Source organism: Chiloscyllium punctatum, chromosome 9 (assembly GCF_047496795.1).
Source record: "Chiloscyllium punctatum isolate Juve2018m chromosome 9, sChiPun1.3, whole genome shotgun sequence".
In the NCBI taxonomy this organism is placed as follows: domain Eukaryota; kingdom Metazoa; phylum Chordata; class Chondrichthyes; order Orectolobiformes; family Hemiscylliidae; genus Chiloscyllium; species Chiloscyllium punctatum.
Genome location: NC_092747.1, coordinates 61,407,920 through 61,426,008, shown reverse-complemented (window position 1 = coordinate 61,426,008; position 18,089 = coordinate 61,407,920). Strand labels below are relative to the sequence as shown.

Here is an 18,089-nt window from a genome sequence, read left to right as displayed (position 1 = left end):
AATGCAACATGTCTAAGCAATGTTTGTTTTCTGTTTATATAATGGCCTGGGGTTTCTAGCAGGGGTACAAACAATGGGCTGAACACTGCACCAGTTTTATGAAGATGAAGTTAGGCACAAGTTTCTGTGCAAACTCAGTTGAGTACCCCATGCATAAAATCTCCCATGAATCACCAAATCAAATTATCATATCAGGTACGATCAATAACTGGTCAATTAAAGGTGTTCAGGTAATTTCTTCTCAAAAACCAGGCTAGTCACCTGGTCACCAGTCTTGTGAAGCAGAATCAGATCAATTGGACATATCTAAACTGAATTCAAAATAAGATGTTTCACCAGCGTGAGGAATAGATCCGAGTGAGAATTGCAGGCCATTAACAATGGATTAATGTGGCCACAGGTACCTGCACACCCAAACTTTCAATCAAGGTATGATGTGCATCGCTGAAAAGCCCCAATCAGGGGAAATCTACCATACTGATCTGGGTACATGGAATTTTTTTAAGATGGGGACTGCTCTGTGCAAATTGATTTATGAACAAGCATAAAGGATGGAACTAAAATTAGTGCAAGTTGAAACAAGCATAACTCACTTATGTTTTAAATTCAGCATTTATTTTACATTACTTCAGTGAATTCTATCCACATTGTATGGCTATTTGGGCAGAAAACATGTAGAGACTCCAGGCCAATGATATGAGGCTTAGTCTTTAGGGTCCATTCATTTGAAGTAATTTTATCTGAACCATTTTACATTATACCTTAAACCCAGTAAATGACTGTTCTGAAAGCATGTTTTAAAAGGACATCAGTAGTTTCTCTGCCACTATAATTCCTATCATTGCACTGATGTCTGATTTTTAATTTGTTGGCCATTTTGCTGATTTTGATTTTTGCTGTTTCCATTCACTATTTTATACATATGCAGCTCATTGGCTTCATTCATATTTCCATCTGAATGTAGAAATGTAACAAAGCAGACATTCCTAGAGACTTTGCAGGACAACCTAATTGAGATGGACGTTTTTGCTTCTGCTCGACATGACGGTGGTTACAATGATGGGTATGTGATGCTTCTTGCTGGGAATATGACTCCTTTGCTCAATTATTCCTGCCTTAGAGTTGAAAACTCAATTTACAAAGTCATCTTCTAATTTTACAAACTACCGATTGTTTGTCAGACAATGATAAACTGCTGCTATCAAAAGTCATATGTTTATGGAATACAACAATTTTTGGTATAATAATGCATTATCACTTGTCTGATATAAAGTAAACGTTGACTTTACTTTTAATGCTGAGCAATTGTATTCAGAGGATTTGTATATTTTAACTAATATATTCAGTCTTATCTGTAAATGCTGGAAAGAACCAAAATTATTGTTGTTAGCTCTAACTGCGGACCTGGCAAGAAATGATAACTACCGTGCAAATATGTTCAATTAGACACTTGAGCATTTAAATTGAAAGATCTTAGTCAATTTGGTTTGATTGTAATATTCTTTCTGCTGAGATTCTGTTCTAGTTGATTTCATAACCCAATTTTGCTGACATCCTCTATTCTACCAGGATATATATAAAAAGGCATAAAAATCCAAATTGCAATCCAATTCAGCTCTGCTGAAAAAAGAAATAGGGTAAGACAAATCTTGGTAAAATCGGGTTAAGGCTCTTCTATTGAAACTATAAACATTCACTTTTTTTAAAGCATCATCACATTTCAAACACATTGAATACTAAATCCCACATTTGCACAAAATGTCTAAAATATGCTTTATATACTGCCACAGGCTAATGAAACTACAGTTCAAATGGCAGTTGCAAAGCACACAGGTTTCACCCCTGTGGTTTATGACATTTTCTGAGCCTTTAGACTAAGTTAAAGCTTTCTCCCAACCATCCATTAATCTCTATTTCCTCACCAGTATATTGAAGCCTGCATTTCTTTTATCTCCTCACTACACCTCCTGCTGATCAGGACTTATTCTGAATATCTGAGGCTTTTCAATTTATTTATTTGAGAACTGATATTTATTGTGCTGTCCTGTGCTTAATGCAGTATTGTAGTGTGTTGCCATTATCTTGACACTTTAGGTTCTCTTCACCTTGACTTTCAGGGGAGAATTTGTATACATGTAATTGTGCTGCTTAATCACAAATATGTCAATACCTATGATTTTGAAATGTGAAAGCTTCTTGTTTGCATTTAGCCTCATATTTGTGCAAGATAGCTGAGCTAACCTTGAAGATTAAACAGTGGTTCATGCTGTTACACTACAGTTTGATATTATCTTGCTACAATTAAACAATACAGACTTTGAAGTTTAACTTGCTTCAAATCATCCGTTTTCTCTTTTTCATATTTGTAGAAATGTCTGTTATCTGAATCATATGTCTTAAATGTGCCAATTTTATTTAAAATATCACAGTGTTTTAAGTAGACAAGGAAAGAAGAAAAGATCAGTGCTGGGTACAGAATTCCAAAGATTCACAAGTCTTTGAAAACATTTCTCCTCATTTCAGTCCATTGATCAACTCCTTATCATGATACTCTGCCCTTTTGTGTTTTAGATTTTGTGTGCCAATCCCTTTTCATGTCCAGTATATTTCAAATAAGATAGTCTTTCATTATTTTATGCTTGAAGTTACTGGCCCAATTTACTCAGCCTTTTAGCTTCGAACAATTCTGCCATCCCAGGAACCCAATGCAACTGTATCCTTTCTGATAGAGAAACTAAAACTGCACATAGTACTCCAGGTGTAGTCTCACATTTACTATTGTAGCAAGACTCCAAACTGCTAGATAACATTAAAGTTCCTGATATGAGTACATTCAAGACTCTATGCACAGTAACATTTAGAAGTCTACATGCCTTCTTAACAAAAATCCTGCTTATCCTATTCTTACCGTCAAAGTGGATAACTGCACATATCAACATTTTGTACTCTATCTATCTTGTTGCCCATTCAGTTAACACCTCCTCAGAGTTTACATTCCCATTTGGAAATTGAAGTTATCTAATTGTTATTGTTGGATTTGAACTTACATTGCCAGCTCATGAATACTTGCTAATCCAATGACACAACTTTGTGGCTTGAAAGGCCAAGATGAAAAGAATTAGAAATAGCTACTCATATACAGGAAATTCCTTCAAAAGTTATCTTCCACATTTGTGTTTGTTTTGATACAATTAATGAGATTCTGCTTCTGGCACAGTGGCTGGTAAATCATGAGACATTGTGTACCTAAATTGTTAAAGTACTGAATGTATGTTTGCTCGCTGAGCTGGCAAGTTTATTTTCAGATGTTTCATCATCATACTAAGTAACATTATCAGTGAGCCTCCAGAGAAGCACTGGTGTTATGTCCGACTGTCTATTTATGTGTTTAGGTTTCCTTGGGTTGGTGATGTCATTTCCTGTATTGGTGATGTCATTTCCTATATTGGTGATGGCATTTCCTATTCTTTTTCTCAGAGGGTGGTAGATGGGATCCAAGTCGATGTATTTGTTGATAGAATTCTCGTGCATATCTCTGTTTGGCTTGTCCTAGGATGGATGTGTTGTCCCAGTCAGTGGTGTCCTTCCTCACCTGTACGTAAGGATACCTGTGATAGTGGGTCATATATTTTTGTGGCTAGTTGATGTTCATGTATCCCGATGGCTAGCTTTTTGCCTGTTTGTCCAATGTAGTTAAAGCACTGTCCTGGCAGAGTGGGCTACATGCCAGGATTGCATGTCCTGTTTAGTTCCTAAAAGGATACATTGACCATTCATCTTAAAGTGTGTTTGCTTAAGAAAAGCTTCCACTTTATTGGTAAAATTGCAGAACCATGTTCTGAATCATATTTTCATTAATTAAAGCTGCAGAGGATCAGCTAATAATCAGAAAAAAAAACTGAATCCAACTACATCAGAAACTTGCTTCCATACCAGATTCATGCTGTCTTCCTATAGCATCCTTGATTGTCTGGTTGTTGCTAATCCTGGCATTGTGATAGATTATTTCATGAAATAATCTCAGGAGCCACCAAATACAGGTCAAAGATCATTTATTGAGCCAACATTGGAGGACTCAACACCAGAAAGATTCCAACATAACACTCTAACTCAAAGAGGATTCATCAGATAATTATACATTGTAAGTTACATAGTACAGTTCTCAAATTCAGAAATGGTCAGTTTTAGACAAACACTTTGTTTTTCACACATTACCAAAGTCTCACCACACCTTGTCTTCCTAAGTGCCATCCTATCCCCTCTCTGAAACCTGTCCTTCATTTCTATTCTTGACAAACCTCATTGCTTTGTGTTTCTTGGCGGGTAAGGGTTATCCTGACATTCCATTTCCAAATAAGGCCTGGAGGGTGATGTTGATTCAGCCATGTTGCATTTTCTGACTGCTGCATCAGAATCTACACCTGTTTGTGCAGTTTAATTTTTTTTTTCAATCTGACTACTTTCTTGAATAACAATAAATGAAAATGAAGCTAGGTGCTTATTACTTTTTAAATTACTTAAGATCATCTACCTCATTCCAATCCAGCTGGAAATTCATGCGGATTTACAGGTTAACTCCTGTCATATCCAAATTGTCCTTAACACTAGCTTTCCATACATCTCTCCTTATCTTCCATTGTTGCTATGTTATCACAATTTTAAGCATAAGATGTAGACACCAAGATGCCATGCCAAGGTGCACATGCAAACTACTGCATGCTACAGTTACATACCCACATATATCTAATGATTGAGTATCTCATTTGAGATCTTCCACTAAATTTGCAATTTAATACATCTCACTTTCCATTGAATTTCTTTCAAAGTTATAATGCTTGAAATGGACCACTTTAATTAATGCATGGGCAGGGAATGGAGCTCTGAGGAATTTTCCCCATTCACTTGGCCAGTTCCACTCAGATTCTTTGTATAACCTATTTTCTTATTATATTCAGTCAGCCTATTCTATTCTACAAATCCAAGAAAAATACATTCGGTGATATGCCGCATGTGTCGCAAAAGTACAACCCCTTTTGTTTAGCACTCGGCCATGGGGGTCCTGGGTTTGATAATCAGTTGAAATCACTGATCAAATACTGGACGTTAGTTAACATTCCATAAATGAATTTTAGTGCCCTGGGCTAGCGAGGGAAAACATTTCACTTCACTGCGTCAGCCATGGCTCAGTTAGATGCATTCTAGCCTCTGAATTGGGAGAATATGGGTTCGAGTCTGACTCCAGCACAGTGCAATACTGAGGGACTACTGGAGATGCCACCTTTTTTGGATAAAACGTTAAACTGAGTCCTTGTATTCCATGACACAGCTTTGAAGAGGACCATTGGTGTTATTTGCAATGACCTGCCCAAGGTTTATCCTGTAATCAACATCTTTAAAGTCAGATCAGGAGGTTACTGTGTGTCCAAGCCTGCGAAGCACAAATTGACTTATATGGTTCATGAGTTACAACAGTGACTACACTTCAAAAATACTTCATTAGCTGTGAAGTGCGCTGCAGCAACCTGAGGTCATGAAAGGTACCATATAATTGCAAATCTTTCTTCCCAATTTAGTCAGAGTCAAGGAATCAAACATCACAGAAAGAGACCCTTCAGTCTAATTAGTTCAATGGACCATATTCCCAAACTAAACTAGTCTCACCTGCCTGTGCTTGGCCCATAGCCCTCCAAATCATTTCTATTCATGAACTTATCTAAATATCTATTAAACATTGAAACTGTACCTGCATCCACCACTTTCTCTGGGACTTTATTCTACACAGAACCACTGTATGCGTAAAAACGTTGCCCCTTATGTCCTTTCTAAATCTTTTTCCTCTCACCTTAAAAATATGCCCCCTAGTTTTGCACTGTCCCACCTCTAGGGAAAAGATCTTTGCCATTCACCTTACCTATGCCCCTCGTGCGTTTGTAAAGCTCAGTAAAATCACCCTTCAACCTCCTACACTCCAATGAAAAATGCCCCAGCCTTTCTAGTCTATTCTTATATGTTAAACCCTCCATATTTCCAGCAACATCCTGGTAAATCTTCTGAACCCTCTTCAGCTTAATAATGTCCTTCCCATAACAGGGCGATCAGAACTGCATGCACTACTCCAGAAGAGGTCCCACCAGTGTCCTGTACAACCTTAACATGATGTCCCAACTTGTAGTTCACTCATCTGGATGCTGATTAAGGCATTGATAGGGCTCTACTGATGCCAGATATGGGTGCGATCCTCTGCCATCACACTTTATAGGATCATACTTGAAGAATGGTCAATTGTATAATATGTCAGTAAACATGCCTCAGCAGAAAATAGAAAGCAAATACTATACACTGTAGTAGAGTATACTCAAAAGCATTAACTGCACCTACCCTTTTCTTTTTTTCCAAATTATTTTTATATATTGCTGCCTAACAAATACAATCCTATAAAATGAAACTATCTCCAAAGACCAATGCTGCACTTTTTCTTTTGAACGGGGCATACTAAATATACATTTGAGTGTGGAATAATCTGAATTTCCATCATACCATAGGGAGAAAGTCACTACACCATTATAAATTTACTCCCATGTGTTGCTTCTTTGACAACAAGAACAGAAATTGGTGGAAAGGCTCAGCACATCTGACAGTTTATATGGAGAGAAATCAAAGTTAATGTTTCGGGTCCAGTGACACTTGCTCAGAACTGGTTGTGAGAACTTGAAATGCTGGCACTGATGTCCCACCTGAAACCATACTTTTCAAAAGAAATGAGGTTCAGTTGTTTTTACACAAAATATCAGCTTTTTATATCAGTGATACAACATGGCTTGTGAGCTAAATTGTCCTAAAAATGGGGATGTGGCTGTACGGTGGCACAGTGGTTAGCACTGCTGCCTCACAGCGCCGGAGATCCGGGTTCAATTCCCGCCTCAGGCGACTGACTGTGTGGAGTTTGCACGTTCTCCCCGTGTCTGTGTGGGTTTCCTCCGGGTGCTCCGGTTTCCTCCCACATTCCAAAGATGTGCAGGTCAGGTGAATTGACCATGCTAAATTGCCCGTAGTGTTAGGTAAGGGGTAGATCTAGATGTAGATGTAGGGGTATGGGTGGGTTACGCTTCGGCGGGGCGGTGTGGACTTGTTGGGCCGAAGGGCCTGTTTCCACACTGTAAGTAATCTAATCTAATCTAATCTAAATACATACAGATAGAATGTGCTGAATACAATCAGGGTCTTTAGGAATGATTTTAAGAAGTGATTTTGTGAAACAATACAATGAAGTCAATAGGATAAGTAATTTAACAATATTATAACCTCAACTGTCATAGCTTGAAATAACAACATGAGAGATGTTTTCAATTGTTGACTGCCAAGGGTCATTGCTCGTCTTAGCCTGAGGTGTGAGGAAGGGTCCTGTGATGAATTGGAAATGTGTCACTGTTTGGAGGTCAGAGAGAAGGTCACGAAGATGAGTTGAGTGCAAGATTTGATAACTCAAGAGATGGCTGGTGAGGTGGAACCTGGGGAGGTAGAAAAGAGTCTGGAGCATAAGGAAGAGCCTGAGGGGCCTGTTAAGGAGGAATCCCTCCTTTCCTGCCACTAACTTGTGTAGAAAAACCCGTAGGGTTGATTTCAGTTTGTTTTGTACAATAAAAGTTCTAAAATGTCAAACTGAATTTGTGATTTTTTTTCTGTCACTGGAAAATTCAGATCTGTTTTTAAAAGTTATCAGCCTCTGTGGGACTCATTACAACACTGGTTTGCAATGTCAGTCAATTAATTCATGGTGAACAAAGCTGATTGAACTTTCAAGGAGATGATGAGATGAGCATAGATTTAGTCTACAAGGATTTCAGTAAGGTTTTGGTTGCAGATTGGTTAAGAATGTAAGACCACATGGGATCCAGAGCATTTCGGTAAATTGGATCCAAAATTATCTTGCTAATGGCCCAGTTGAAAATGTGGGTGTTGAACAACTGAGCAGTATAATGATAGACAAAGAAGAGACACTAAAAAGACTAGCAGCAATCCCGAACAAGAAGTCCTCAGGCCTGGATGGGGTGCATCCTAGATTACTGAGAGTGGTAAGATGAGAGAAGTAAGCCAGCAAATTGCAGAGCTGTTGACAGAAATTTTCCAGGTCTCTCTGAATCCAGGATTAGTCCAGGGATTGGAAGATTGCAGCTATGACTCAGTTGTTTAAGAAAGGGGCAAAGGATAATCCAGGAAACTACAGACCTATCAGCTTGATATCAATAGTGGGAAAACTCAGGATAGCCATAATACATGATAATATAAGTATACATTGAGAGAAAAATAAATGAATATTAAACAGTTAACATGACTTTGTGAAGATTGTGTCTTGACAAATGTAATTGACTTCTTTGACAAGGTGAACCAGGCAGTTGAAGAGCGTAGAGCTGTGGATGTTGTATATTTGGATTTTAAGAAAGCACTTGACATGATGCCACATGGCAGGTTGGTTAGCAAGTTAGAAATATTTGGGATTGATGAGGCTAAAAGGTAGTAAACAGCAGGTAGATATACATGAGTGTTTCTCAGATCGGAGACAAGTTAAAAGTGGTGTTCCCAGCGATTGGTTTTGGGACCCTTGCTTTTTCTGATTTATGTAGTCGATTTGGAGATGCGTGTTGAGGGCAAAATCTCTAAAGTTGCAAATGGTCAAATGGGCAGACATTTAGCAGACAAATGTCAATGCAGATAAATGTGAGCGAATACATTTTGGTAGAAGAAACGTGGAGATGCAATACAGGCTCAATGAAGTAACTTTTGAGGGGAGTACAGGAGCAGAGACATCGGGTTTATGCATAATTCTCTGAAGGTGGCCAGGCAAGTTCAAATGGTTGTTAAGATGGCTTATAGATCCTTTGGTTTATAAGTGGAGGCATAGAGTATAAAAGCGAGGAAGTGATGCTACCTTCTACAAATCATTGGCCAGATCACTTTTGGAGTATTGTTTCAGATCTGGGCACCTAATTTAAAGAAGGATGCTAAAGTCCTGGAGGAGCGTAAAGCAGATTTACGAGAATGATACCAGGATTGAGGGATTTTAGATGTAAGGAAAGGTTAGAGAAATTGGCGTTATTCTCCCTAGAGCTGAGAAGACTAAGATATGACCTTATTGAAGTGTGAACAGTTTTGACAAGGTAAAGAAGGACATTCTCTTCCCACTGGTTAGAATGTCAGTAACGAAGGCTCACAATTTCAAGATTGTCAGCAACAAAGCTAGGAGTGAGAAGAGAAACTTCTTTACTCAGAGAGCGTTAGGATTTGGAATGTGCTGCCTGGTAGAGTGTAATAAAGGCAGATTTCATTGGATGGTTCAAAAAAGAGCTAGGTGAATATTTTGAAAGTGATCAATTTAGAGGGCTATTGAGATAGGGTTGGAGAATTTTCCAAGCTGGGTGGCTCTTTTGATTGGTTGAATGGCCTCTATCTTTACTGTAAAGTTCTATGATTCAAGTAGCAGGTTGATTGAAAGGCATTTTGGGGACTGGAATCCTGTGTCCAGTCATGTACAATAGGATTAAATGTTGGGTTCCTACTGTTTGTTGTGTGCATGAATGATCAAGACATGATTGTAGAAGGTATCATCACAGATGACATGAAAATTGATGGTATTGTAAATAGAGATGGAGGAAAGCCTTAGACTGCCGGCCAATATAGACAGACTGTTAGAGTTGGTTGAATAATGGCAAACAGAATTTAATCTTGACACATGACGCATTTTGGGAGGGCTAGCAAAGCGAAGGGGTATACATTGATTGGTAGGACACTAAGAAATACAGAGGATCAGAGAGACAGCGGTGCGCATGTCTGTAGATCCTTAAAGGCAGCAGAACAGGTAGATAAGATGGTTAAGGCATGTGGAATACTTCCCTTTCATTTGTCAAAGCACTGAATACACTGAAGAGCATGGAGTTTATGATGGAGCTGTACATAATGTTAGATAAGCCATAGCTGGTGTACTGTGTACAGTTCAGGTTGCCACACAATAGGAAGGATGTGATTGCACTGGAGAAAGTGCAAAGAGGATTCACCAGGCTATTCCCTGGGCCGGAGCATCTCAGTTACGAAGAGAAACTGGATAGGCTGGAGTTGTTGTCCTTAGACCAGAGAAAGCTGAGAGATGACCTGATAATCATATTCAAATTTCTGAGAGGTATAGCAAAGGTGACACTTTTCCCTTGACTGTACGGATTAATAACTAAGAGGTACAGTTTTAAGAGAAGGAGCAGGAGATTTAGATTTTATATTAAGATTTTAGACTTTATTGACACGAGCATTCAAATAGAAAAGTACAGTGAAAAGTTCTCAATGTTGCTACACATGGCACCATCTTATGTACAAGTACTTTGATACAAAAACTTCAGAACAAGGTAGAAAGAAATAAGGAACAAAATTAAAAGTTAAACAGTACAGATCTTGTTTGTATTAAGTTGAAAAATAAAGAAATAAAGCAAAAAGTTCAACATTGCAGTCCTTCTGAAGTGCTGAGTTGTGCTGGGACTGCGCTTTCTATATCTCTTCTGCTTTGGAATGCTTTAGAGAATTAGAGAGGGTTTCAGGAAAAATGTTTTAACCCATCTGCTTAAGAGGGTGGTAGAGGCAGGAACTCTTATGACAATTTAAGAAGTAATTGGATGAGCACTTGAAACATCATAGCATTCAAGGCCACATTCTGGAAAATGGCATTAGATTGATGCTGGACGACAAGTGAGGACATGTTGGGCTGAAGGGGCATTTTTTTTCTATTCTGTGAAAAGTAGAGTCTTAAAGATACACTATATCATAAATTGTCCCGAGTCCATGCTGGTGTTGAAGCCAATTTGGTATCCCCAATACACAGCGCAGAGAATATACAGGGTGAGTGGTATTGGTGTTGAGGTGGGTGACACTGAGGGAACATGTTACAGGTAACGATGGGAGTGATAGAGGGTGACATGAAGTGGGTACATTTGCAGATTTGGAGTGAATGTGAAGTATCGGAGAGAAGATGGTGGCACTTAACATGACAGAATGGAGAAGGTCTTTTGACCTTCTTATAATGCTGTGCAAGGCGGGCATGGTCTGGTGTTGTGGTCTCCGGTGCTAGTCCTGGGGGAAGAGCAGATGTCTCCTCTGCACTACCACACCCAGCCAGACCTCCAGGTCCCTGCCCACGAATCAGAACAGCAATTCCCTCATGTCTGCTATGTCCAGGGAAACTGACAGAAATCATGCAGGGCAGTTCCTGACCAATAGTGCTTCTCTAAATGCACAACAGCCCTTCAAAGATGGCACCCACACGAAGGAAGGTGATGCATTGCAGGATATCCTGGCAGCAACGAATTGTTCCAGGTGTGAGGAGTGATAGAATATGGCTACAATTGGATGATAAGAAGGACTGTATAGGATTGAGGTAGACAGTTAATCAGTCAAGTTTTGTATGATATAGTGACAGATTTCATAGAAAGGAAACTTCTATGAAACTCAACTCAACTGATGCTCACCCAAAAGATAGTTAGATTCAGCCCATAGAGTCATAGAATTGTTACAACAGAGAAGGAGACCATTCAGCATATCTTGTGGCTCTTGTGGGAGTATAATTTACCTCGTGCCACACATCTGCATTTTTCCTATAGGCCTGCAAGTACTGCCCTTTGAAGTAATGATCCAATTCTCATTTGAAAGCCTCAATAAATCTATATCTACCACAATCTCAGCCAGTGCATCTTTCCTCACATCATTATTGCTTCTTTAGCCAATGATCATAAATCTGTGCCCTAGGACTTTAAATTGTTGCACCAGTGGAATAATTTCTGTCTATCTACTCTGCACAGGCTTGTCATGATTTTTAATACTTCCAATAAATTTCTTCCATTTGGTTTAAAAATGCTATTTTTTATTTTACTTCATATGCATATAACCACTTTGAACCTAATTTAATAATTATTGCATTCTCTCATACTCTGGTCCAACCTAATATCTCTTATTCTTGTGCTGTCTTTCCAACCTGAATGGGTACAGGAATAGGAAGGGTTTAGAGCGATATGGGCCAGATGCTGGCAAACAGAACTAGATTCATTTAGGAAATCTGGTGGGCATAGACAAGTTGGACCGAAGGATCTGTTTCCATGCTGTACATCTCTATGACTCTAAATCATTTGTTAATGTTATTTTCCCTTTCTACTGACCATAACAAGACAATAGAAACAGAAATAGGTCATTTGGCCCCCTAATTGGGTTCTGCCATGCACTAGAATCATGGCTGATCCAACATTTCTCACATCCACTTTTCTGTGTTTGCCTGTAACCCTTGTTAACTTTACTGATCAAGAACCTATTTTAGCCATAAACATAAATGAGGACCCTGCTCGTTTAGACTTCCACTGTGGTCTTTGAAAGGAACTCCTCCTCATCTCAGTCTTAAATTGGCACCCATTTATTCTGAGACTATGCCCTCTGGTCCTAAACTCTCTCATAAGGAGAAATATCCTCTCAGCATGTCGAGCCTCTTAAGTTCTATATGCTTCAATGCAATCACCTCTCATCCTCCTAAACTCTTTTGAGTAGAATCCCAACCTGTTTAATCTTTGCTCATAAAACAATCCTTCCATACTGGGTGTTATCCTTCTGAACCTTCTCTGAGCTGCCTTCAATGAAATAATATCTTTCCTTAAATAGTGGGACCAAAACTGCTCACAGTACTCCAGATGTGGTGTCACCAACACCTTGTACAGTTGCAACAAGACTTCCTTACTCTTATACTCCACCCCCCTTGAAATAACAAGTTTCCCAAACTAAACCAGTCCAATTTGCCTTAATTTAGTCCATATCCTTCTAAACCTTCCTTATTCATGTACCTGTCCAAATGTCTTTTAAATGTTGTAACTGTACCTGCATCCCTTTTTGAATCATTCTCCTCTCACCTTAAAATTATGCCCTGTAGTATTCAACTCATCAACCCTAGAGAAAAGACCTTTATTTATTTTAGCTGTACCCCTCATGATTTTATAAACCTCTATAGCATCACCCTTCAACTTTATAAACTCCACTGAAGAAAGTGTTAACATATCCAGCCTCTCCATGTAACTCAAACCCTCCAGTCCTGGCAACATCCTTGTGAATTTTTTATGCACTCTTGCCAATTTAACAGTATTGCTCCTATAGCAGGGCGAGCTTTCTGCAGCTTTTCTCCAGTAAACTGCTACATCCTAGTTCCCATGCTTGGTCCCAAGCCTCTTCCACAGCACATCCAATCGGGCTGCCAAGATATTGCTCCCAGCTCCCAGCATGTCCTGGTCCCTGGGTGCCAGAACTAGACACAACTTTTCAGGAATCTAAAGTCTCTCACCTGTAACGTCTCTTCATTGGCATATTCACCATTCTCATTTTTTGTGTACTCATCATTGCTGAATTACCTGCAAAGTCACGCAATGACTATTTTAAGGTCTTGCTTGCTAGACCACCTCCCACCCTAATAAGATCAGAGTGCAGTTCCTCCTCCATCTCTTAAGCTGTGTAGCTGCTACCACTATGGACCACAACTTCCAGCTATTCACCCTTCCCATTCTGAAAGCCCAGCATAGCAGGGGACAAGGTTTCCTTTGCTACAGTGGCAGTGGCTCAGTTAGTAAAGAGGAACACCAACCTGAAATGTTCTTAGTCACAAAATATGCTGCCAGACATGCTGATGATTTTTATTTCATGGTTCCAGCTTCTGTGGTATTTTATTTTTATATCAGCATTTGCTATACCAAGTTGTCTGTGACCTGATAGTATAAAATTCTCCCCATTACATTTTTCTGTTATTTTGTCTTGCAGATGAATTATCATAATTGTCAGTGTGACCTTATGTTATTTACAAATTTGTTTGCACTTGTTGGTATGTATAAATCAGCCTCAAATTAATTACAAGGCATATGTTAACAATAGTGCACTAATTACCTAATTAAATATTGTTTGGGCTAAATCTTTTGCAATTTTATATTTATAGTTTCACTCTGTCATCAGCTCTGTAGCATTTGTGGCACTGTTTCTATTCAGAGGAGGGTCAGTAATTAATTGACTCAGAAGTAATATAATTCACAAAACATTGTGAGAGTAGATGAAAATTTATTTCATGTAGCAAATTGTTGGGATCTGAAATGCCTGAAAGGGTGGTGGAATCAAATGAAATTATAATTTTCAAGAAGGGAGCTAGATAACTCTTTTTGAAAAGGAGAGATTTGCAGGACAACGGGAAAAGAACATGCCTTTGGGACTCATTTCAAAGATTGGACTGCACAGTTTCTGAGCTGAAGAATTGTTTTCTATTCTACTTTTGAATTACAACTTGAGCACTGCAGTTCAGGAGAGCAAGAGAACCTTTTACCTTTCTGACATAGAGCTGGAATTCCTGTTAGCACACTGTACTGGATTCACCACTCTGTGGGTGGGTGTACTCAGTATGACATTTCAGTCATTGCCATTAATGTGGTTAATACACACTATTAATACACACTTTGGTTAACACCAGTCAGAAGTTCTGCCAGTGGATGGGATTTGTCCCTCCCTGGTATTGGTGAGATAGATCATGAAAACAGCAATAATCAGACAGGTTGGCACTGCCAAGATATCTGAGCACTTACATTCTGGACAGGAAGGACCATGGATAATCTTCCCAACCCACAATCAGTTAAATCCTTTAAGTGCAGAATGAATGGCCACTCAAAGGCCCCAACTTACCACCAGCTCAATAATCTGGCTTCTTGGCAGCTAAATGGCTGGAAAATCAGGGTGAGCGGCCTGCAGATTTGGCGGAATAGGCCTCCATTTGACTGAACTAAGAGCAATGGGGGCACAAAGAAAGGGAAACAGAGGTGATTGCAAAGGTAACTTCCTCACTGCTCACAACCCATTAAAAAATGTCCCCTCACCTTCTCTCCTTTGCAGCACTACCTAGCTAGACAGTAATAACAACACCCAGATAGTGCCAGCCTCTGATTGGCTGGTGATTCTCCCAAGATGGAGCTTTCGCGTTGAGGCTCATTACAAGCCAAATAGGCTGTCGTCAGCTCTTAAATAAAGTTTGATTCAACAGATTTCTTTGCTAGTTGATTTCATTGCCCCTGAAAACACACATTACAAAGTGCACTAAATATTGTGCAATGTTTACTGTGGTCCCAGAATAACTGGCAGCAACTAAGAACAAAATAAGCTTTCTTGGTGGCATATTAGACAAAGTTAGCAGATGTATGTAACTGGTTCTATGCAGCACACACTCAAAGAGGTGGTGATCAAACATCAACATATAAACAGATTTATACTGACATGCAAATGGTAGAAAAAATGTTGCCATTGTAACCAAATACTATCAGTCCAAAACCTGACATTAAGTATAGAAACATGGAAAATAGTAGTAAGGGTAGGTCATTCAGTCCTTAGCGTTTGATTCGCCATTCAATATAATCATGTCTGATCATCTAACTCAATATGCTGACCCTGCTTTTGCCCCATAACCTTCTTATCTCTTTGGCCCTAAGAACTAGATCTAACTCCTTGAAAACATTCAAAGCTTTGGCCTCAACCACTTTCTGTGGCAGAGAATTTCACATGCTTATCACTGTCTGCGTGAACGATTTTCTCTTCATCTCAGTCCTAAATAACCTACCCTGTATATTTCAACTGTGAGCCCAGACAATGGAAACATCTTTCCTGCATTTACTCCATCTGGTCCTGTTAGAATTTTATGAGCCACTATGAGATTACCCCCCTCATTCTTCTGAACTTTATTGATAGTCTCTCTTCGTACATCAGTCCTACCATCCCAGGTCTCATTCATTAGTTATGTCATAATCACATTTTTAAAAGAAAGTTATTTGCAGTCCAGGCATGGTTCATTTTCATTTAGACCTTTGCTATCAACAGATACGATATGTACACCTTGAAATGTCGAAGCATTGTTTTGCTGAAAACACTATTTTGGATCCATTAATACATACTGTTACATGGCTTGTAGTTTTGCTCATGGAAAGTGAAGAAAATGTGATTCACTCAACAGCAGTGCTATAGCTTAGGGCTATATCCAAACGTGTTAGGCTGTAAGTCAATACAGAACAGGAGTAGACCATTCAGACTCGTAAGCTGTTCCATCATTGAATTAATTCATGCTGATCCACATCTCAAATCCATTTATCTGCCTTTGATCCTTATCCCTTGATGCTCTTGCCTAATAAATATCAATCTATCTCCGTCTTGAATATTGTTATTAATCTAGTATATACTTTTGTGAAGATGTCAGATGTATGGATACAGTTGGTGCATTTTAAATAAAAGCAAGTCGTATCTTGTTAAAGCAACATGCATTGAGGTAATGATGTCCATTAGCAGAATGGTCAACAGTTATATGGATACTTGAAAGGTAGGAAGAGGAAAACATTTGTAAGAAAATCATTAACCCAATACTGAAAGGCACAGAGTTAGTGGATTAATGACAGTAAGGGAGAAAATATAAGCTCAGGAGAAACTAAGGATGCTGGGAAGAGAATGACCCACTGTTCGGGAAAATAGTATTGAGCTGCATTGTATGTTTTGTATTTGTTTTGAAGAATTGTTGATTTTTAAATGTATTTATTGTGATAAATATTTTTGTGAAGTTGTACAAGAACATTAAAGGCTAACTGAGGATATTGATGGCCGCCAGTAGCTTTTTCTATCCATGATTTAAAAATTCAGAAGCATCTTTTTGCATTTTCCACCAGATTTTCAGATGTCAAGTTGAGGTTCACATTAGGGAGCAACGAGAGGCTCTTAATGGGGATTATCAATCACTATCACCCTTGTTGACATCAAACATCACCTCATTAATGTGCAGCTTCCTCTTGTAACGTGGAACTGACAGAAACTGGACTCTGAGAATTCCCAACTTGAAAGTCACAGTGGTTACCTGGCAAATCCAGTACACCATTTGCTTGTCTAGATTGCAATCTTGGACACCCAACATCAACATCTTGGAACAATGCCCCCACCCACCCCACAACCACAGACACTGGCATCCAACATGTGCCAGTCTCTCTGTGCCATCATGCCACATCTCCAGTTCACTTACAGTATGCCTTGTACTCTAATGCTGCACTTTGGAATGTACTGACACTTCATGTTGTAATCCTGCTCCAAGGACACTTTGTGCACTGAAACAGGTATCCAGTTCATGGATTGAGAGGAAGCATCTGTGGGCGGCACGGTGGCACAGTGGTTAGCACTGCTGTCTCACAGCGCCTGAGACCCGGGTTCAATTCCCGCCTCAGGCGACTGACTGTGTGGAGTTTGCACGTTCTCCCCGTGTCTGCGTGGGTTTCCTCCGGGTGCTCCGGTTTCCTCCCACAGTCCAAAGATGTGCAGGCCAGGTGAATTGGCCATGCTAAATTGCCCATAGTGTTAGGTAAGGGGTAAATGTAGATGTAGGGGTATGGGTGGGTTACGCTTCGGCGGGGCGGTGTGGACTTGTTGGGCCGAAGGGCCTGTTTCCACACTGTAAGTAATCTAATCTAATCTAATCTCAGGGCTACTCACTGACTGTCTTCCTGGTCCCTCACTTTGCACCTACCTGGACACTACCAGTATCCCTGCCTTGCCTTAACATATTTTCTTGCACTTTGCTCAAAGCCTTGATATTTAGTGTCAACACAAAGCAAGGTAGCTTGTCATGGTTGTCAGCAGTCAGTGGACATGTTGCTGTGTAGGATCATGCTACATTCATTCCACACCTCCACCACTTGCGAAAGATATGTGCAACAATCACACTGCATGTGCTTCAGGCAAATCACAATGCCTCATAATCTTAGGTAGGAACTCTTTCTGATGTTCAGAGAGGCACCATCAGTGGGGGGAGCGGGGTTGGGGGGGACAGTGTACATTAAATGAAGAACAGCCTCCAATATCAGTCCAGGGCTTGGCCACAGTCAGGTTCCCAGGTGGAGTCCTTATGAACCTCTACACTCTTGGGACTGGGTCACAGTCCACAGTCCAGAGAACACTGTACAGATCTCAGATAGGCTCTGGTCTCTCATCATATGGAGTTATACAGGTTATTCACAGGATTGGACCACAGCCAGTCT

General features: G+C 39.6%; 1 protein-coding gene across 11 annotated transcripts in view; it reads left to right on the top strand.

The window, feature by feature from the left end:
- tenm4 (teneurin transmembrane protein 4) overlaps positions 1–18,089 on the top strand; it is a 658,797-nt gene that overhangs the window by 408,575 nt on the left and 232,133 nt on the right. For 8 of the 11 annotated variants that reach the window (XM_072577672.1, XM_072577680.1, XM_072577676.1 and 5 more), the window contains one exon: positions 929–1,063. In XM_072577672.1, the coding sequence (XP_072433773.1) occupies positions 929–1,063 (135 nt within the window). The remainder of the gene's footprint in view (positions 1–928; positions 1,064–18,089) is intronic. The other 3 variants (XM_072577677.1, XM_072577681.1, XM_072577679.1) reach the window with 1 other exon arrangement.